The 23,182-nt window shown below is 43.5% G+C and overlaps 1 protein-coding gene across 4 annotated transcripts in view; it reads left to right on the top strand.

Moving 5' to 3' along the window:
* Nucleotides 1–23,182, top strand: part of enox2 (ecto-NOX disulfide-thiol exchanger 2) — a 286,837-nt gene that overhangs the window by 214,096 nt on the left and 49,559 nt on the right. For all 4 annotated transcript variants that reach the window (XR_014610462.1, XM_084150596.1, XM_084150598.1 and 1 more), the window contains one exon: nucleotides 11,582–11,731. Coding sequence is in view for 3 of the 4 variants with exons in the window: in XM_084150596.1 (XP_084006722.1) it covers nucleotides 11,582–11,731 (150 nt within the window). In the remaining variant the exon portion in view is untranslated. The remainder of the gene's footprint in view (nucleotides 1–11,581; nucleotides 11,732–23,182) is intronic.

The raw sequence follows: 23,182 nt of genomic DNA, 5'->3' as shown, positions 1-23,182 counted from the left end.
CACTATGGGGACATGTTACTGTAGAGACTCCACTATGGAGACATGGTACTGTAGAGACTCCACTATGGGGACATGTTGTCTTGTGGGGACATGGTACTGTAGAGACTCCACTATGGGGACATGGTACTGTAGAGACTCCACTATGTGGACATGGTACTGTAGACTCCACTGTGGGGACATGGTGCTGTAGTGACTCCACTAAGGGGACATGTTGTCTTGTGTGGACATGGTACTGTAGAGACTCCACTATGGCGACATGATACTGTAGAGACTTCACTATGGGGACATGGTACTGTAGAGACTTCACTATGGGGACATGGTACTGTAGAGACTCCCCTATGGGGACATGGTACTGTAGAGACTTCACTATGGGGACATGGTACTGTAGAGACTTCACTATGGGGACATGTTACTGTAGAGACTTCACTAAGGGGACATGGTATTGTAGAGACTCCACTATGGCGACATGGTACTGTAGAGACTCCACTATGGGGACATGGTATTGTAGAGACTCCACTATGGCGACATGGTACTGTAGAGACTCCACTATGGGGACATGTTATTGTAGAGACTTCACTATGGGGACATGGTACTGTAGAGACTCCACTATGGGGACATGGTATTGTAGAGACTCCACTATGGGGACATGGTATTGTAGAGACTTCACTATGGGGACATGGTACTGTAGAGACTCCACTAAGGGGACATGGTATTGTAGAGACTTCACTATGGGGACATGGTACTGTAGAGACTCCACTAAGGGGACATGGTACTGTAGAGACTTCACTATGGGGACATGGTACTGTAGAGACTCCACTATGGGGACATGGTACTGTAGAGACTTTACTATGGGGACATGGTACTGTAGAGACTCCACTATGGGGACATGTTACTGTAGAGACTTCACTATGGGGACATGGTACTGTAGAGACTTCACTATGGGGACATGGTACTGTAGAGACTCCACTATGGGGACATGGGACTGTAGAGACTCCCCTATGGGGACATGGTACTGTAGAGACTTCACTATGGGGACATGTTGTCTTGTGGGGACATAACTTGTCTTGTGGATACAGTGCCTCTTCTAGTCCTCACAGGAGAGAACATGCTGCCTTATAGGGACAAGGTTTCCGTGGAGTCTCCACTCTAAGGACTTGTTGGCTTGCCAACTGCAGAAGCACTGCATAACACTAATGAGACTTAATGTTCTCTCTCCATGATGCCATTGATTTGTTTGTTTGGATTTTGATTAGAGTTGTGATTGGACAGAGTGCTCTAGACACACTGCAGTGTATGAGGCTAAGGAAGATGTGTGGACAGACCAAACTAGTTGGCTAGTCTGACACACAAATTCCCACAGGAATGCATTAGTCTGCAACACTCATACACACCCACTCCCCTCTGAATTGATTTAGCCTGACCCCCCCCCCCCCCCCCTCTGAATACATAAACAGGCTCTAGGGAGGATTCCCTGGGGACTCATGCAGTTCTATCTGTTATATCCTCAACAACCACTGTGCGCGCACACACACTGTGTATATAGTCTTACTGTCATCACCTTTTTAACTATTTATGCAATATACTAATAGAAGTAGCGAGCAAGTGTTTTGGCCTCTTATGTTTTTACCTGATTTATTTATTTAAACTATTCATATTATACTAGTAGATGCAGTGGGTTTAAGAAGCTTCTTGTGTTTCTGGCTTGAACATTTATTTCAATCAATCAATCACATTTAATTTATAAAGCCCTTTTTACATCAGCAGATGTCACAAAGTGCTGTACAGAAACCCAGCCTAAAACCCCAAACAGCAAGCAATGCAGATGCACGGTGGCTAGGAAAAACTCCCTAGAAAGGCAGAAACCTAGGAAGAAACCTAGAGAGGAACCAGGCTCTGAGGGGTGGCCAGTCCCCTTCTGGCTGCGCCGGGTGGAGATTATAACAGTACATGGCCATTATGGCCAGATTTTTCTCCAAGATGTTCAAACGTTCATAGATGACCAGCAGGGTGAAATAATAATCACAGTGGTTGTAGAGATTGCAACAGGTCAGTACATCAGTAAATGCCTGCATAAATAGTTAAGATAAAAACCCTTCCAAGTTTATTTTATTATTCCACTCTAAGCATTTGGTCCTCTGTATCTCTGTCATTGCTGAGTTAATGTTGAGGAGCTGTAAGTAGTTTCCACACTCTGCTCTGCTTTGTGTTGCCAGTGAGGACTGAGACACAGAGAGATCTGTAGCTGCACATTTATAGCCTGGGAGAAGATTTCTGATAGCGATTTCTGATAGCGATATAGAAGTATTCTTCACGTTCAGACTGGAGAGGAGTAGAGAGAGGGAGATCTTTGGCAGAGGAGTAGAGAGAGGGAGATATTTGGCAGAGGAGTAGAGAGAGGGAGATCTTTGGCAGAGGAAAAGAGAGGGATATCTCTTTCAGTAGCCTCGAAAGAGATCTATGACTGAGGAGTTGAAAGAGGGGTATCTTTGGCAGGGAAGTAGTGTGAGTTCTCTTTTAGAAGTGTGTAGAGGGATCATTTAATTTGAAAACTAGAGCCTGACCGATATATCCAATATTATTGGCCAACATTGGCCTTTTACCAGTATATCGATATTAGACGATAATTCCACCGATGACCGATATTCAATAAATATGATGAAAAAGGGGAATCTCATGATTATCTGAACACTTGCAGCCATGCTCATGATGTCATTATCGTCACAATGTAAATGAAGCGTCGTTCTTGGACAATTGCTCTTTTGGATGGCAATTAATGAGAACTCGGTGTGCAAAAATAAATTAATAATTTATTTAATTATTAATTTCCCTGCTGTTAAACAGTATATCGGCAGCTTCACCCTCCCTGAAGTGGACTGTATATTATTTTAGGGTTGTCTTAGCACAATGTGTTCTCTCCCAGGTTCTTATAAAGGCACAGATGACAGACGGGTAGGATTCCAGTTGAGGTGGTTTAATAATGCTGATTCACAGGAACGGCACAGCACAGTGTATGAGTTAAGGCACTTTAAGGTATGGCTTGACAATTGTTTTAACCAAGAGACTGTGTGATCTGAAAAAGGGGAAATTAAATGTAATAGTAAATGGCAGGTATAAGCTTAATACAACCTACAATTATGTAGGCTATAAACAATAATATGACTACAATAGTTTATGTGCTGTACAGGACAATACAGCCTAACAACATGGCTGTGACTTCACTAATGAAAGATCAGAGGCGTGCAGCCACACAGCACTACCGAGCAGCACCATCATCCTCACACAGCTGCATTAACTTGTATACTGAACAAAAATATATACGCAACGGGCATCCCGAGTGGCGCAGTGGTCTAAGGCACTGCATCACAGTGCTTGAGGCGTCACTAAAGACCCGGGTTCGATCCCAGGCGGTGTCACAACCGGCCGTGACTGGGAGTCCCATAGGGTGGCGCACAATTGGCCCTGCGTCATCCGGGTTAGGGGAGGGTTTGGCCGGCTGGGGCTTTACTTGGCTCAACACGCTCTAGCGACTCCTTGTGGTGGGCCGGGCGCCTGCAGGCTGACTTCGGTCGTCAGTTGAACAGTGTTTCCTCTGACACATTGGTGCAGCTGGCTTCTGGGTTAAGCGGGCGGGTGTTATGAAGCGCGGTTTGGCGGGTCATGTTTCGGAGGACACAAGACTCGACCTTCGCCTCTCCCGAGCCCGTTGGGGAGTTGCAGCGATGAGACAATCGTAATAGGATCACAATTGGATATCACGAAATTGGGGAGAAATAGGGGGTAAATACAAAAAAATTAATATACACTACTGTTAAAAAGTTTGGGGTCACTTAGAAATGTCCTTGTTTTTGAAAGAAAATCATTTTTTTGTCCATTAAAATAACATCAAATTGATCAGAAATACAGTGTAGACATTGTTAATGTTGTAAATGGCTATTGTAGCTGGAAACGGCTGGTTTTTAATGGAATATCTACATAGGTGTACAGAGGCCCATTATCAGCAACCATCAGTCCTGTGTTCCAATGACACGTTGTGTTTGCAAATCCAAGTTTATCATTTTAAAAGCCTAATTGATCATCAGAAAACCCTTTTGCAATTATGTTAGCACAGCTGAAAACTGTTGTGCTGATTTAAAGAAGCAATAAAACGGGCCTTCTTGAGACTAGTTGAGTATCTGGAGCATCAGCAATTGTGGATTTGATTACAGGCTCAAAATGGCCAGAAACAAATAACTTTCTTCTGAAACTCTTCAGTCTATTCTTGTTCTGAGAAATGAAGGCTATTCCATGCGAGAAATTGCCAAGAAACTGAAGATCTCGTACAACGCTGTGTACTACTCCCTTCACAGAACAGCGCAAACTGGCTCTAACCAGAATAGAAAGAGGAGTGGGAGGCCCCGGTGCACAACTGAGCAAGAGGACAAATACATTAGTGTCTGGTTTGAGAAACAGAGGCCTTCATTAAATAGTACCCGCAAAACACCAGTCTCAACGTCAACAGTGAAGAGGCGACTCCGGGATGCTGAACTTCTAGGCAGAGTTGCAAAGAAAAAGCCATATCTCAGACTGGCCAATAAAAATAAAAGATTAAGATGGGCAAAAGAACACAGACACTGTCAGAGGAAGATTGGAAAAAAGTGTTATGGACAGACGAATCGAAGTTTGAGGTGTTCGGATCACAAAGAAGAACATTTGTGAGACGCAGACTAAATGAAAAGATGCTGGTGGAGTTCTTGATGCCATCTGTCAAGCATGGTGGAGGCAATGTGATGGTCTGGGGGTGCTTTGGTGGTGGTAAAGTGGGAGATTTGTACAGGGTAAAAGGGATCTTGAAGAAGGAAGGCTATCACTCCATTTTGCAACGCCATGCCATACCCTGTGGACGGCGCTTGATTGGCGCCAATTTCCTCCTACAACAGGACAATGACCCAAAGCACAGCTCCAAACTATGCAATAACTATTTAGGGAAGAAGCAGTCAGCTGGTATTCTGTCTATAATGGAGTGGCCAGCACAGTCACCGGATCTCAACCCTATTGAGCTGTTGTGGGAGCTGCTTGACCGTATGGTACGTAAGAAGTGCCCATCAAGCCAATCCAACTTGTGGGAGGTGCTTCAGGAAGCATGGGGTGAAATCTCTGAAGATTACCTCAGCAAATTGACAACTAGAATGCCAAACGTCTGCAAGGCTGTAATTGCTGCAAATTGAGGATTCTTTGACGAAAGCAAAGTTTGAAGGACACAACTATTATTTCAATTAAAAATCATTATTTCTAACCTTATTTCCTATTCAGTTTGCTATATTTCCTATTCAAACTCATTTCATGTATGTTTTCATGGAAAACAAGGACATTTCTAAGTGACCCCAACCTTTGGAACGGTAGTGTATATTATATACACAGTACCAGTCAAAAGTTTGGACACACCTACTCATTCAAGGGTTTTTCTTTATTTTTACAATTTTTTATGTTGTAGAATAATAGTGAAGACATCAAAACTATGAAAGAAACACATATGGAATCATGTATTAACCAAAAAAGTGTTAAACAAATCAAAATATATTTTATATTTGAGATTCTTCAAATAGCCACCCTTTGCCTTGATGACAGCTTTGCACACACTTGGCATTCTCTCAACCAGCTTGACCTGGAATGCTTTTCCAACCATCTTGAAGGAGTTCCCACATATGCTGAGCATTTGTTGGCTGCTTTTCCTTCACTCTGCTGTCCAACTCATCCCAAACCATCTCAATTGGGTTGAGGTCGGGGGATTGTGGAGGCCGGTCTAATGTCAATTGCTCGTGTTTCTTGGCCCAAGCAGGTCTCTTCTTCTTATTGGTGTCCTTTAGTAGTGGTTTCTTTGCAGCAATTCAACCATGAAGGCCTGATTCACACAGTCCCCTCTGAACAGTTGATGTTGGGATGTGTCTGTGACTTGAACTCTGAAGCATTTATTTGGGCTGCAATTTCTGAGGCTGGTAACTCTAATGAACTTATCTTCTGCAGTAGAGGTAACTCTGGGTCTTCCATTCCTGTGGCGGTCCTCATGAGAGCCAGTTTCATCATAGAGCTTGATGGTTTTTGTGACTGCACTTGAAGAAACTTTCAAAGTTCTTGAAATGTTCCGTATTGACTGACCTTCATGTCTTAAAGTAATGATGGACTGTCGTTTCTCTTTGCTTATTTGAGCTGTTCTTGCCATAATATGGACTTGGTCTTTTACCAAATATATCTTCTGTATACCCCCCCTACCTTGTCACAACACAACTGATTGGCTTAAACTAACTTTTAAGAAGGCACACCTGTTAATTCCAGGTGACTACCTCATGAAGCTGGTTGAGAGAATGCCAAGAGTGTGCAAATCTGTCAAGGCAAAGGGTGGCTATTTGAAGAATCTAAAATTATATTTTGATTTGTTTAACACTTTTTCAGTTACTGCATGATTCCATATGTGTTATTTCATAGTTTTGATGTCTTCACTATTATTCTACAATGTAAAACTTTTTTCAAAATAAAGAAAAACCCTTGAATGAGTAGGTGTGTCCAAACTTTTGACTGGTAGTATATATATATATATAATATAAACGCAACATGTAAAGTGTTGGTCCCATGTTTCATGAGCTGAAATAAAAGATCCCAGACATTTTCCATACACACAAAAAGCTTATTTCTCAATTGTTGTGCACAAATTTGTTTACATCCCTTTTAGTATTTCTCATTTTCCAAGATAATCCATCCACCTGACAGGTGTGGCATATCAAGAAGTTGATTAAACATCATGATCGTTACACAGGTGCATCTTGTGCTGAGGACAATAGAAGGCCATTCCAAAATGTGCAGTTTTCAAATCAAATTGTATTGGTCACATACACATATTTAGCAGATGTTATTGCGGGTGCAGCGACATGCTTGTGTTCCTAGCTCCAACAGTGCAGTAGTATCTAACAATTCAACCGTTTTGTCACATAATGCAATGCCACAGATGTCTCAAGTTTTGAGGGAGCATGCAATTGGCATGCTCACTGCAGGAATGTCCACCAGAGCTGTTGGCAGATAATTTAATGTTAATTTCTCTACCATAAGCAGCCTCCAACGTAATTTTTGAGAATTTGGCAGTATGTCCAACCGGCCTCTCAACCACAGACCACGTGTAACCACTTCAGCCCAGGACCTCCACATCCAGCTTCTTCACCTGCAGGATCGTCTGAGACCAGCCACCCGGACAGCTGATGAAACTGAGGAGTATTTCTGTCAGTAATAAAGCCCTTTTGTGGGGACAAACACATTCTGATTGGCTGGGCCTGGCTCCCCAGTGGGTGGTCCTGGCTCCCCAGTGGGTGGGCCTATGCCCTCCCAGGCCCACCCATGGCTGCGCCACTGCCCAGTCATGTGAAATCCATAGATTAGGGCCTAATGAATTTATTTCAATTGACTGATTTCCTTATGAACTGTAACTCAGTAAAATTGTTGAAATTGTTGCATGGTGTGTTTATATTTTTGTTCAGTGTGTGTGTATATAGCTACATCCACAAGGCTCATAGCTAACAAAATACGTAATCTATACAGTATACAGTACATCCATACAACCACAGGGCATATAAAACCAGGCACTGGTGGACATTATACTGTCTGAAATGAGATGACAAAAACAACAAGAGTAAGCAAGCTAACAGTTGCTAGCTCGCTTTAAAAACGTGAATTAGCATAACAAAGAAAACCACAATCGTCGCCGATTGCATCCACAACTCATGAAGAGTAAGAAATATGAACTCACATTTCTGAAGGACGCACATTGGCCTTGGCTAAGACAAAGAATGCTAACTAAAGGTAATCACAGGCGTTGGCTGGAATTTATCTCTTGCCTTGTGAACTTTCTCTAGTTACTTCCTTCTCCTCAGTTGGAGATCCCCCAGCATGCTCTGCTCCACATCACCAGTGGGCAGAGTTATAGCTCTCCTATGATTAACTAATATTTATTCTACATAGCCTTTCGTGTACTCCTTCCCTCCACCCAGCACACACTCTGCCGGAGGGGACATTTACCCTGGAAAACAGGAGGAGGAAGGGGGAGAGGAGGCGAGAGAGAGGGCTGATGTAATGTGTTGATAGCCAGGAGGTATCTACAGTCAAATGCCACATTTTTTATTCCTGGCTGGACATTTGATTGATGGGCAGCATGAAATGTAATTACCTTCAACAAACCTCTGGGAAGCTGATTGGTTAACATGGAGAGACAGGACTGTTGGATGTGTTTGTCTGTCTGTGTGTAAGTGGCATGTGTGCATGCATGCTTGCGAGAAAGAAAGAGATAAGGAGAGAGATGGAGCCAGTGGGAGATGGGGGAGAGAGGGAGAGAGACCTTGTGTGGCTGGAGAGAAGACAGAGTTCTCCACTGATGTTTCTGTTCAGGAGACTCCTGCTCTCTCTCTGGCTCTACACAGTTTTACCTCTGGCTGGAAGAGGCCTGTTTCACACTGAAGATGGTGTGTGTCTGGTGGTGTTTGTGTGCATGTGCACACTTGCATGTGTGTGTAACACACTTGCATGGGCCCGCTTGTGTCTGTGCGTGTGTGGGTGTTTCCAACCAAATAAATTAAAAGATGTGAAACATGGATTGAGGGGTTGAGTCTCCATTGTTCTGTCTTTACATAGAATCCTGCTGTAGCTGAAAGTCCCTGAGAATAGCAGCGTTCAAATGATCTCTTATCATACACAGTTCTCTGTCCTCTGGCTGTCAATGGAACACACTAGGGATGGGAATTTGAAATGTTTTGACTGTTCGAGTAGTCGCATGATTCTTTTTTCAGTACGCTGTTTTTAGGCTAGCACTGGGGAAAAAATATGTGTGCATTTATCTATACTGAGTGTCCAAAACATTACGAACACCTGCTCTTTCCATGTCATAAACTGACCAGGTGAATCCAGGCGAAAGCAATTTCAAACCCTGCCTATTTCTACAATTTCTCGTCTTAAAATCAGATTTGAAACCCTTAACCTTAACACTGCTAACCTTATGCCTAACCTTAAATGAAGACCAAAAAGCGTTTTATTTAATGATTTATTTGTATGAATTTTTGCGATATAGCCAATTTTGACTTTGTGGCTGTGCTAACTAGTGATGACCGCAAAGTAGTTTAAGCGGGATTAGACAGGACGCAATTATTCCAAAACTGCAGCTCATTGTAAAATTTTCCTACTTCAGTCAACCAGTCCATTTAGAATTTGTGATAAAACTATCGTCATTTGGCAAGGAATGTAGCTTGTGTATCCCATCAGTTAGATACGTTTTTATAGGCATTTATCACTGTAGGCCTTACAGGAGCTTGTGTTCGCGCTCCGCACACGTGTGTAGCAAGAGAGGTCGGAACGCAATTGAGTGAGTGAGACATGAAGGAGAAAGGAAATTTAGGAGAAGAACTGTTTGATGCTTGGCTTGGTTTCTTTTTTTGTTGTGCCCCGCAAATGCACATGTACAAATGGAACACTAGAGTCAAAGCACATTGTTGTCTGGTTTTACAGTATTTGGAGAAAAAAAATTGATCTCTGGTTAAAAATAGAGTTTTGACGTCAGTTCGAGTACCCTAACACACACACACACACACACACACACACACACACACACACACACACACACACACACACACACACACGCGCACACAAACACGCACACACACACACACACACACACACACACACACACACTGGAAGGAATAAGGAAAATGCAGCAGTGAAATGGAAACAGCCTGGTCTTAATCAAACAAGATCTTATTTCCGTCATGTGCACCCAAAGCCTGGTTTGGCTCCTATCATCTGTCATGTTCATGTCATGAATAAATATGGAGCAGAAGTCTTCGATTTAATAGCTTTGTGTTTTTTCAAGAGTGACTCTGTGACTTTGAGGAAATTATTCTTTGTGCTCAAAATGTGTGTGGCAGCCAGGAGTGTGTTCCATTATTCATCAGCACTGTGCCCATTTCCTCAGTGTCAAGAGGTAGGGCTGCACGATATGGGCCAAAAATCGAATTGCGAATGTTTGACCAAATATTGCAATTTGCCGTGCAATAAAGATCAAAACGTGTGAACTGTTGGAATCATAGAAATTGAATGACTTATATTAAGAAGGAACGTGGAATGCAGCCTCATTCTTGTTTGGAGCAATCTGTTCTATCTCAGAACAGCATGCAAACTTTGAATCTAACAGCGAGGAGGAATAGCTGTGCTGCTTGAGTAGTCTCAAAACTATAAAAATGGTTGAGATGCATTTAAAAAATATGCCAATATTGCAATTTCGATGTGAATCGGATTAATTGTGCAGCCCTACTATAATAATAATAATAATATGCCATTTAGCAGACGCTTTTATCCAAAGCGACTTACAGTCATCTACTAAGTGGTAGTTATGAAAGCAGCGCACACCTGTCGCAGTAAGGCCCATGATAGAGCTCTGTAGTGGGCATCCCTCCCTAACCCAGAACAGCCCCACTTCCACTCCTCTCTGAGGCCTACCAGATATTTCCTCTGTGGGCCTCTCACCCAGTCCTGAGACCAGAGCTGAACCCCCTTATTACCCTGTCTGAGGCCCATCAGAGAGCTCTGTGGTGGGCCTTTCACCCAGCCCTGAGACCAGAGCTGCCACTGAGACTGGCCTTGGTATTCAGAAGACACAGTGTCCGCTGTACCTCCCTCCCTCCTCTATCTCTCCTCCAGTCATCACTTCACCTCTCCTCCGCCTCGCTGGGCAGGAGTCATCATCACCCGGGCAACAGGGTCCCTCTTATCACTTACTTACCAGAGATGAGGTCATCAATAAGGGTCACAGAAAGAGAGATGAAGCGGACCTAGACTTCCTCTACTTGGTACTGTCCTCTCCTCTGATTGGTCCAGTTACACCTCTGGCTTGTCTCCCTCTCTTCCTCATCCAAATACCTTCCTCTCTCACACACAGAAAGCTGAAATTATTGAAAAGCTTCCTCGTCTCACAGAGATGCAATTGCTGCCCTATCTGGGATTTAAACATAAGTTATCCACATATGGTTTTACTAAGTGGTACACACACACATAACGAAGCAAGCTTTCAAGCCCACAGTCTTCTGCAGGTGCATTAGAGGACATGTAATTTCCATTTAAATAATAATCTGCAGGAAGTCAGCTAGTGTGTGTGTGCGCAGAGTGAATCCAGCTGCAGTCTAAATCAATAGTCCCCTACCTGTGAATGAAGGCTCGCTTGTGTGCTAGTTCTCAGATCCATCTCTCCCTCTCTCTGACTACAGACAGGAAGGTCAAAGGCCAGCCAATCAACAGCAGAGAGGAGAGTCAGTAGAAGCTCATGTAGCTCCACTTTAAACATGTAGGATATTTATTTGTTCATTTATTCATCAGAGCATGTATTCAGTTATTTATAGACTGGTTGTGTATCACCATTGTTGACAGAAACCTCCACAAAGTGTTCAAGGAGAGACACACAATGTCAAATGAAACATGAAAATGTCAACATGGGATGAACTAATGCCTGTGGAAATTGTGTTTTTATATGCGTGTTATTCCATTCTCATGTATGTGTGTTCTGGTGTGTGTGTGTCTCCTTCAGATTTTGACTCAGGCCTTGGCATGATGCCAGGCATGAACCCCATGATGCCAGGCCTTGGTTACGTGCCCCCACCTCCCCTGCCCCATGATCTGCCCATCGTCAAGGAAATCATTCACTACCAGAGCTGCACCCTCTTCCCCCCAAACCCAAGTAAGTCTATTTACCTCTTACACCAGGAAGTCTATTTACCTCTTACACCAGGAAGTCTATTTACCTCTTACCCAAGGAAGTATATTTACCTCTTACCCAAGGAAGTCTATTTACCTCTTACCCAAGGAAGTCTATTTACCTCTTACCCCACTAAGTCTATTTAACTTAAGCCACAACCCGCAAAAAATTGGTGGCTCAAATTAGCTGAAGTTTGTAGTGACTGTTTAAAGAAAACCGAATCATGGATTACAGTTTCTCCTGGCCCATGACTCCTTTCAGGGTGAGGAACCATCTAACATTAAAGGGATACATCAGGAGAGTCAGATTAACTTGTGGATACCATTTGTATCTCTGTGTCCAGTATGAAGGAAGTTAGAGGTAGTTTCGTGAGCCAATCCTAACTAGCGTTAGCGCAATGACTATAAGTCTATGGGTATCTACTAGGTATCTACTAGCATGTGGTCCTCTGTAGCTCAATTGGTAGAGCATGGCACTTGTAACGCCAGGGTAGTGGGTTCGATCCCCGAACCACCCATAAGTAAAAATGTATGCACACATGACTGTAAGTCGCTTTGGATAAAAGCGTCTGCTAAATGGCATATTATATTATTTTATTATTATACCCATATACTTCGTCATTGCGCTAACGCTAGTTAGCAACTTCCTTTAAACTGCACGCAGAGACATACAAATAATATCCACGAGTTCATCTGACTCTGGGGAAGTAGATAAAGGGCCTCATTGCTAAAATCCCAAAGTATCCCTTTAAGTTGTAAAATACAACATTCTTAGCGTCTACCTTCTCTATTACCTGAATGCTGACTATGACTGAGACCACCTCAGGGTTCATCTCTCTCCTCATAGTTCATTTATGCAGCCATAAGCCTTCTCTCCTCCTGCATTGTAAATGCCAATATTGACTCCAGCGGTCTGGTTTAAAATGCAGGGGAATGAAAAGGTCTCTGTGTAACTGATCTGGCCCAGGGAAGCTCTGCAGGGCCATATCGACTCCACATTACAATTCTGACAGCTTATAAACTCTCCAGCCTAGCAGTAGGTGTTATGGGATACTTCAGGAGAGTCAGAAACGCCATGTAGACACACACACACACACCTCCACACACACACACACACACACATATCACTCGGGTGGACTGTGTGATACTGGTTCTTGTGTGAGACTGACTGCATAGAGGGAGACACTATATACCCTCATTGTCCACTGATAGACCTCATACTCCTTCAGTGTTTCCCTAGGATTTGTTTCAGCAGCGGTGGCAAAGTTAGCCACCGCAGAGACAAAATATTGCTGTTTTGCCATGGGTGGAGAGAAAAAATTGCAGTTTTAAAGCTAATTTCCTGCAATTCTACTAATTTTGCCATGGCTTATGCCGTGTTATTATGCTTTCTGAGTGACTCACACTAGCTGGTACAGCCACAAAGTCATAAAATCTGATTTTAAACCTAACCATCCTGCGAACCATAATGCCTGACGAACATTCACCGTCATCTTGGTAAGCAACTCCAGTGTAGATTTGGCCTTGTGTTTTAGGTAATTGTCCAGCTGAAGGTGAATTCATCTCCCAGTGTCTGGTGGAATGCAGACTGAACCAGGTTTCCCTTTTAAGATTTTGCCTGTGCTTAGCTCCATTCTGTATCTTTTTTTATCCTGAAAAACGACCTAGTCCTTAATGATTACAAGCATACCCATAACATGATGCAGCCACCACTATGCTTGAAAATATGCAGAGTGGTATTCAGTAATGTTTTGTATTGGATTTGCCCCGAACATAACACTTTGTATTCAAGACAAAAAGTGAATTGCTTTGCCGTATTACTTTAGTGCCTTGTTGCAAACAGGATGCATATTCTGCACAGGCTTCCTCCTTTTCACTCTGTCAATTAGGTTCGTTTTGTGGAGTAATTACAATGTTGATCCATCCTCAGTTTTCTCCTATCACAGCCATTAAACTCTGTAACTGTTTTAAAGTCACCATTGGCCTCATGGGGGGGGGGGTAGAAGGATTACTTTATCAGAAGGGGGAAAGGAGAAGATAAGTTGTGTGTCGTCAGCGTAGCAATGTTAGGAGAGGCCATGTGAGGATATGACAGAGCCAAGTGACTTGGTGTATAGCGAGAATAGGAGAGGGCCTAGAACTGAGCCCTGGGGGACACCAGTGGTGAGAGCACGTGGTGCGGAGACAGCTTCTCGCCACGCCACTTGGTAGGAGCGACCGGTGTCCCCCAGGGGGGGGGACAACGTATTATGTGACTTGTTAAGCAAATTTTTCCTCTTCAACTTATTTAGGCTTGCCATAAAGGGGTTGAATACTTATTCACTCAAGACATTTCAGCTTTTAATTTTTTACTAATTTTGAAATGTTTGTGTGTGTGTGTGAAGTCTCCCTCAACCTTTTCCACAGTGGTTTTTAAATCAAGAGTAGGAACAGCCAGTGGGAGCGCTCCTTTAATATCTCTCAGAGAAAACTTTGTCTGGTGACTTTTCAAAGAAAGCTCACTTGTCAGATTTGGAAGGGATCAATTTCAGCCTAAACTAAAACAAAAGCTATTTTTCTCTCGTCAGTCGTTGGGAATTCAGGCTCCTTCAGAAAACATAAAAAACTGTCTGGAGTCGCTCCCCCTCTCCTTTCTTAAGCACACAAGGCTTTCATGTGTGTGTTTTCAATGTGAATATTCTTCCTGTCTCTCTACCCCTCTTGCCTATTACGGTCTTCCCTCTCCCCCTGTTTTTTCTCTTCTCCTCCTCCTGTCATCTTCTACTGTCTCCTTCCTCTCTCTCTCTCCCTTCTTTTCTCACCTACTGTCTTCCCCCTCTTTCTCTGTCTCCTCTCTGTCCGCTTCCTGTCTTCCTCCTCTCTTTCTCTGTCTCCTCTCTGTCCGCTTCCTGTCTTCCTCCTCTCTTTCTCTGTCTCCTCTCTGTCCGCTTCCTGTCTTCCTCCTCTCTTTCTCTCGCTCCCTTGTCTGTCCGCTCCCTGTCTTTCTATTCATTTTCTCGCTGTTACTTTTGAGTTCCTCATGAAAGGCAGAGTCTCTTAAAGGAGGGAGGTCTTTTAAAGCCCTACTTCAGAGGAAGCCTATTTATTCTCCAGATGAACGTTATCACAGGGCTCCTTGATGAGGCTCTGTCCCTCTGTATTAGCCAAATAGAAAGACATCTGGTCTGGCCAGCCATTAGTTTGTGAATCATTGTGACCGTTGAGGATATTAAACTCCACTGGGTGATCACAGCACCATGAGGCTTGATGTTCAGAGGACTAGTGGGGGGGCCAGGAGGAAGAGGATGGGGTCTTTTAGTTTGACCTCAACCTGAAGACGATGAGACTGAGAGAGTATTAGAGGTAGATTAGAATATAGGCCTACTGGGCAGTGATAGAGGTGATGAGGAGAAAAAATAGATATCATCTACTAGAAAAAGAAAAGAGAGAACAGAATAAAGGTCAGAGCTGAAGGGTCTGTTTTCTCTTATTTTCAGAGAGCTCCAAGCCATGTCATCTTTTTTTCTGCCCCTCACCCGTATGTTTGTGTGTCGTCCAGGGGCGTTTGAGGGTTAGAGGAGCCTGGTGAGTCAGTGGCCCTGTCAGCCACAGGTCAGCAGGCTGCATATGGTGGCCATCACAGAGCGCAGGACCTCCAGCCTACCCTGACACCATACAGCCCCTCACATTGACCTTGATCTGAATAACACCCACAGGGACTCTCTCTCCCTTCCTCTCGCTCTACTCTCTTTCTCTCTCTCTCTCTTTCTCTCGCTTTGAGCCGTTCAATGTACATATCTATCTAGCCCCCTCTTTCTTTATATTCCCCCTCCTCTTATTTTTTCTCCTGCCTCTCTAGCTGTGATGGCTCCTCTCTAGCTGTGATGGCTCCTCTCTAGCTGTGATGGCTCCTCTCTAGCTGCGATGGCTCCTCTCTAGCTGTGATGGCTCCTCTCTAGCTGTGATGGCTCCTCTCTAGCTGTGATGGCTCCTCTCTAGCTGTGATGGCTCCTCTCTAGCTGTGATGGCTCCTCTCTAGCTGTGATGGCTCCTCTCTAGCTGCGATGGCACCTCTCTAGCTGTGATGGCTCCTCTCTAGCTGTGATGGCTCCTCTCTAGCTGCGATGGCTCCTCTCTAGCTGTGATGGCTCCTCTCTAGCTGTGATGGCTCCTCTCTAGCTGTGATGGCTCCTCTCTAGCTGCGATGGCTCCTCTCTAGCTGCGATGGCTCCTCTCTAGCTGTGATGGCTCCTCTCTAGCTGTGATGGCTCCTCTCTAGCTGCGATGGCTCCTCTCTAGCTGCGATGGCTCCTCTCTAGCTGTGATGGCTCCTCTCTAGCTGCGATGGCTCCTCTCTAGCTGTGATGGCTCCTCTCTAGCTGTGATGGCTCCTCTCTAGCTGTGATGGCTCCTCTCTAGCTGCGATGGCTCCTCTCTAGCTGCGATGGCTCCTCTCTAGCTGTGATGGCTCCTCTCTAGCTGTAATGGCTCCTCTCTAGCTGTGATGGCTCCTCTCTAGCTGTGATGGCTCCTCTCTAGCTGTGATGGCTCCTCTCTAGCTGCGATAGCTCCTCTCTAGCTGCGATGGCTCCTCTCTAGCTGTAATGGCTCCTCTCTAGCTGTGATGGCTCCTCTCTAGCTGTGATGGCTCCTCTCTAGCTGTGATGGCTCCTCTCTAGCTGCGATGGCACCTCTCTAGCTGCGATGGCTCCTCTCTAGCTGTGATGGCTCCTCTCTAGCTGTGATGGCTCCTCTCTAGCTGTGATGGCTACTCTCTCTAGCTGTGATGGCTACTCTCTCTAGCTGTGATGGCTCCTCTCTAGCTGTAATGGCTCCTCTCTAGCTGTGATGGCTCCTCTCTAGCTGTGATGGCTCCTCTCTAGCTGTGATGGCTCCTCTCTAGCTGTGATGGCTCCTCTCTAGCTGTGATGGCTCCTCTCTAGCTGTGATGGCTACTCTCTCTGATGGTCAAGATGGCTACCCTCTCTGATGGTCAAGATGGCTACCCTCTCTGATGGTCAAGATGGCTACCCTCTCTGATGGTCAAGATGGCTACCCTCTCTGATGGTCAAGATGGCTACCCTCTCTGATAGTCAAGATGGGAGTCAGATTTTTCCATGTTCTCTATCAGTGTCAGCTCCCTCTCTCTCATGACATATTTTTTTTCAAACCTCTCCGAATTCAAAAGGCAGTGGCTGTATGAGAGTGTCTGTCCATAATTACATGGGCCTGAAGAGAAAGAGGACAGATGCCCTACAGATCCCCTACGCCCTGGAGAGCTTGGCGTGCATGTGTGCGTGATAATTGTAGGCTACACTCTACTTATGGGCTTCATAGAGTAAACGTACACTCCAGTAAACACACACACGCGTACACACACATACCCACTGTGGTGACTGACTATATGGTTTGAATAGCTCAGTTTTATCTGCTGTTGTTCTGCTTAGGCAGGTGTGTGTGTGAGTGATCACAGCGTGCTGAAGTGTGGAAGTGTGTGTGATCTCACCTGTCACTTCTTCCTGTTAAGTGTCAGTGCTGGGCCGCCACTGGCTCATTACAATGCACACATTGAGTAGCCAGTCAGCTACAAGCTCTATTTTGGTGGACTCTGGTACATTCTAATGCTAGATTGTAGTTTCAACCAGTAACTATCAGGAAATAACACTAATAAAAATAACAATATTTTACAGTGTTAGTTTCATCAGCTGTTGTACAATATGATATAAAGCACAGGAAAAATGTAATTTTGACTGCGCTGGGCCTTTAAAGAATCCTTTAAGAGTCTGCTGACTTCCACAGGCTTCAAGCTTCCTTTTAAGAGGCATTTTCACAGCTATCTGCAATACAGGTATGATTGAAGAATGAAGCGCGATGGGCTTTGCTATGCAGAAAGCTAGCCGTTGACTACTCTATTGTCAATACTTTGATTAAATCAGTAGACCTATATCAATATCTTTGAAAATACCATACAGGTATCATTAACTTTTAAAACAATTCAATCTGTTTTCTGTTATCATATTTTGGACCAGAGTGAGGCTAACTTGCCACTAGCCTACCTATTGTTCCTGCAGTGAAGAAGATTCACCATCTTCATAGAATGTTTTCATAATTTATCTGCAAATAATTGCCAAAAAGCCTACCAGTATGCGAATTAGAGAGCCAAATGAACAGCTCTCTTAACAATGCAATTTGGTAGGCTACTGACGAGTCACTCACTTTAACATCCTTGTCTAATGGAATTAACATCAAAAATACAAACGGGATCTTTAGTTTACTTACACTACCGGTCAAAAGTTTTAGAACACCTACTCATTCAAGGGCTTTTCTTTATTTTTCAAATAGCCACCCTTTGCCTTGATGACAGCTTTGCACACCGTTGGCATTCTCTCAACCAGCTTCACCTGGAATGCTTTTCCAACAGTCTTGAAGGAGTTCCCACATATGCTGAGCACTTGTTGGCTGCTTTTCCTTCACTCTACGGTCCGACTCATCCCAAACCATCTCAATTTGGTTGAGGTCGGGGGATTGTGGAGGCCAAGTCATCTGATGCAGCACTCCATCACTCTCCTTCTTGGTAAAATAGCCCTTACACAGCCTGGAGGTGTGTTGGGTCATTGTCCTGTTGAAAAACAAACGATAGTCCCACTAAGCCCAAACCAAATGGGATGGCGTATCGCTGCAGAATGCTGTGGTAGCCATGCTGGTTAAGTGTGCCATGAATTCTAAATAAATCACAGACAGTGTCACCAGCAAAGCACCCCCACACCATAACACCACCACCTCCATGCTTTACGGTGGGAAATACACATGCAGAGATCATCCGTTCACCCACACCGCGTCTCACAAAGACACGGCGGTTGGAACCAAAAATCTCCAATTTGGACTCCAGACCAAAAGACAGATTTCCACCGGTCTAATGTCCATTGCTCATGTTTCTTGGCCCAAGCAAGTCTCTTCTTCTTATTGGTGTCCTTTAGTAGTGGTTTCTTTGCAGCAATTCGACCATGAAGGCCTGATTCACACAGTCTCCTCTGAACAGTTGATGTTGAGATGTGTTTGTTACTTGAACTCTGTGAAGCATTTATTTGGGCTGCAATTTCTGAGGCTGGTAACTCTAATGAACTTATCCTCTGCAGCAGAGGTAACTCTGGGTCTTCCATTCCTGTGGCGATCCTCATGAGAGCCAGTTTCATCATAGCGCTTGAAGAAACTTTCAAAGTTCTTGAAATGTTACGTATTGACTGACCTTCATGTCTTAAAGTAATGATGGACTGTCGTTTCTCTTTGCTTATTTGAACTTTTCTTGCCATAATATGGACTTGGTCATTACCAAATAGGGCTATCTTCTGTACAGTTTGGAATCTGATTGATTGCTTCTGTGGACAGGTGTCTTTTATACAGGTAACAAACTGAGATTAGGAGCACTCCCTTTAAGAGTGTGCTCCTAATCTCAGCTCGTTACCTGTATAAAAGACACCTGGGAGCCAGAAATCTTTCTGATTGAGAGGGGGTCAAATACTTATTTCCCTCATTAAAATGCAAATCAATTTATAACATTTTTGACATGCGTTTTTCTGGATTTTGTTGTTGTTATTCTGTATCTCACTGTTCAAATAAACCTACCATTAAAATTATAGAATGATCATTTCTTTGTCAGTGGGCAAACGTACAAAATCAGCAGGGGATCAAATACTTTTTTCCCTCACTGTATACCCCCCTACCTTGTCACAACACAACTGATTGGTTCAAACGCGTTAAGAAGGAAAGGAATACCACAAATTAAATTTTAAGAAGGCACACCTGTTAATTGAAATGCATTCCAGGTGACTACCTCATGAAGCTGGTTGAGAGAATACCAAGGGTGTGCAAAGGTGTCATCAATGCAAAGGGTGGCTGTTTGAAGAATCTCAAATATAAAATATATTTTGATTTGTTTAACACTGTTTTGGTTACCTCATGATTCCATATGTGTTATTTCATAGTTTTGATGTCTTCACTATTATTCTACATTGTAGAAAATAAGGAAAAACCCTTGAATGAGTAGGTGTTCTAAAACTTTTGATCGGTAGTGTATTTCGATTTGATACCATGGACATACAGTATAGCTGTATGATTTATGAATGGCAAGGATATATCAGTCATTTCGACACCATTTATAAACTAGTCAAGCTTGCTGTTCGTCAATCAAAGCACAGTAAATAGCCTCTGCGCCACCACTCCGTGGCTGCATATGAAACACGCCAGGGTCCAACGGTCGGGCCAGTTGGCCAGAAATCTACTGGCCCGGACATGGTGTATTGCTTAAATCAGGGTTTCCCAAACTCTGTCCTCGGGACCCCAAGGGGTGCACATTTTTGTTTTTTGAGAAGATTTTAAAATAGTACGCTTCCCCTTTAAACAAACATTCCAAAAGAGACATTGACTGGCTATAGCAGGCTAGCCAAGACCAATGCTAGGTGTCTTTTTGTAGCTTTCTTTGTGCAGAATGTCAACAGTAGCCAGCATATTGCTAGTATGTTCACTATTGAAGGTTTTCTTTTGTAAATCACTTTCCCTAAAATAAATAAGCTCAGCGAGTAGATTGATGGGCGCTTATTTTAGCTCTGGACAGCTCGCGTGTGCCGTGTGAAGGCATCAACTCATGTACTGCTCAAGAAGTTGTAACTCGTGGAAGCGTGGTGGTGCTTGAATGAACGGCCAATTATATTGCTCAAATACAAATATTATGACATTTACGCGTGTAGTCTTCAATGGTTTTCAATGGTAGACTGCGACAGAGCAGGTAAATGTTGAACTGGAATGCAAAAATTCGCTGAAAAGTTACTGTCGGGCCAGTGACTGACGAGATCCACTGGTCTGACAGACACATGTTTTTACTGGCCCCGAGGGCCAGCGGGACATCGTTAATATCGGACCCTGCACACGAAAGAAAATAAATGAATGTTCCATATAACAATAGGCTAAGTGGATTACGACTCCACATTATATGGGACGTGCAAATTCACTCACATTATATGGGACGTGCAAATTCATGCTCTCTCCCTCCGTGTAGAAATGTGACTGCAACCACAGCGCACACAACACACACACACAGGTACCGAGAGGCGGGACAGATAGCAGAATGTCAATCCCTGTCATCGCTCACTTTGTGACTGACAGGCGCCTGTCCTATCAATAGATCGCTAGAAGATGCATATTGTTAATTCTAGGGGGAGAGTCCTCCAATATACTTTGCGAATTGAATGGTAGCCTAGTTAATGTAAGTGAAAAAAGTCCCTGCCTGAAAATGAGTCTGTAATTGGCTGTATAGACAACAACCGGCGCAAGTGGAAAACACTGATAATGGGATCTTAACAAAAGTATATGTGTGTGTTTGTCCCAGCAAGCAGAGAGTGGGCAGTACAGGATGCCCTCATCCGTTATTGTCTTGTTTAGCAGGGATTTCAAAGAAACAATGGAGAGGTCTATTGTCGTTAAGTTACAATTAATTTCCCATTATTTCCCATTCTACAGTTGAAGTAGGAAGTTTACATATACTTAGGTTGGAGTCATTAAAACTTGTTTTTTAACCACTCCACAAATTTCTTGTTAACAAACTATAGTTTTGACATCTACTTTGTGTATGACACAAGTAATTTTTCCAACAATTGTTTACAGACAGATTATTTCACTTATAATTCACTGTATCACAATTCCAAGTCTGCTTCATCCTTGGAAGCAATTTCCAAACGCCTGACGGTACCATATTCATCTGTACAAACAATAGTACGCAAGTATAAACACCATGGGACCACGCAGCCGTCATACCGCTCAGGAAGGAGACGCGTTCTGTCTCCTAGAGATGAACGTACTTTGGTGCGAAAAGTGCAAATCAATCCCAGAACAACAGCAAAGGACCTTGTGAAGATGCTGGAGGAAACAGGTACAAAAGTATCTATATCCACAGAAAAAATAGTCCTATATCGACATAACCTGAAAGGCCGCTCAGCAAACCGCCATAAAAAAGCCAGACTACGGTTTGCAACTGCACATGGGGACAAAGATCGTACTTTTTGGAGAAATGTCCTCTGGTCTGATGAAACAAAAATATAACTGTTTGGCCATAATGACATCGTTATGTTTGGAGGAAAAAGGTAGTTGCTTGCAAACCGAAGAACACATCCCAACCGTGAAGCACGTGGGTGGCAGCATCATGCTGTGGGGGTGCTTTGCTGCAGGAGGGACTGGTGCACTTCACAAAATAGATGGCATCATGAGGAAGGGAAATTATGTGGATATATTGAAGCAACATCTTAAGACATCAGTCAGGAAGTTAAAGCTTGGTCGCAAATGGGTCTTCCAAATGGACAATGACCCCAAGCATACTTCCAAAGTTGTGGCAAAATGACTTAAGGACAACAAAGTCAAGGTATTGTAGTGGCCATCACAAAGCCCTGACCTCAATCCTATAGAAAATGTGTGGGCAGAACTGAAAAAGCGTGTGCGAGCAAGGAGGCCTACAAACCTGACTCAGTTACACCTGCTCTGTCCGGAGGAATGGGCCAAAATTCACCCAACTTATTGTGGGAAGCTTGTGGAAGGCTACCCGAAACGTTTGACCGAAGTTAAACAATTTAAAGGCAATGCTACCAAATACTAATTGAGTGTATGTAAACTTCTGACCCACTGGGAATGTGATGAAAGAAATAAAAGCTGAAATAAATCATTCTTTCTACTATTATTCTGACATTTCACATTCTTAAAATAAAATGGTGATCCTAACTGACCTAAGACAGGGAATTTTTACTAGGATTAAATGTCAGGAATTGTGAAAAACTGAGTTTAAATGTATTTGGCTAAGGTGTATGTAAACTTCCGACTTCAACTGTATATGTTGTTTGTTAAAGTCAATATGGCTGAACACAGGCTAGCAAAACTGAGTTTATAGGGAGCCTTCCTTCAGGCTTCTTGGCTTCTGTGTAGGCCTCTTCTCCCATTAAACAGGATTGTCAAAGTGGCCAATGGCGTTGTAACGTCACCTGAGGTGCTAAACATCAGATCCCAAGATACCACTGTTGCCTCTATCCATGGTGCTGAAATCTCTGACCTGAATCTCTGATCAGCACGATCTCCTTGTTGACAAGTAGCCACCACATTTTGCGTTCTCCAGTGTCACTCCCACCGTTCATACTCTTTCAGTAGTACAGAGACCACCCCCACTGAACCTAGAAAAGACATGTACAGTGGGAGAAAAAAGTATTTAGTCAGCCACCAATTGTGCAAGTTCTCCCACTTAAAAAGATGAGAGAGGCCTGTAATTTTCATCATAGGTACACGTCAACTATGACAGACAAGCCGAGGAGAAAAAAAATCCAGAAAATCACATTGTAGGATTTCTAATGAATTTATTTGCAAATTATGGTGGAAAATAAGTATTTGGTCAATAACAAAAGTTTCTCAATACTTTGTTATATAC

This window comes from Coregonus lavaretus (genome assembly GCF_964263955.1).
Source record: "Coregonus lavaretus genome assembly, chromosome: 32".
In the NCBI taxonomy this organism is placed as follows: Eukaryota; Metazoa; Chordata; class Actinopteri; order Salmoniformes; family Salmonidae; genus Coregonus; species Coregonus lavaretus.
The sequence above is the reverse complement of the archived record's forward strand: the minus strand, read 5'-3'. Positions and strand labels throughout refer to the sequence as shown.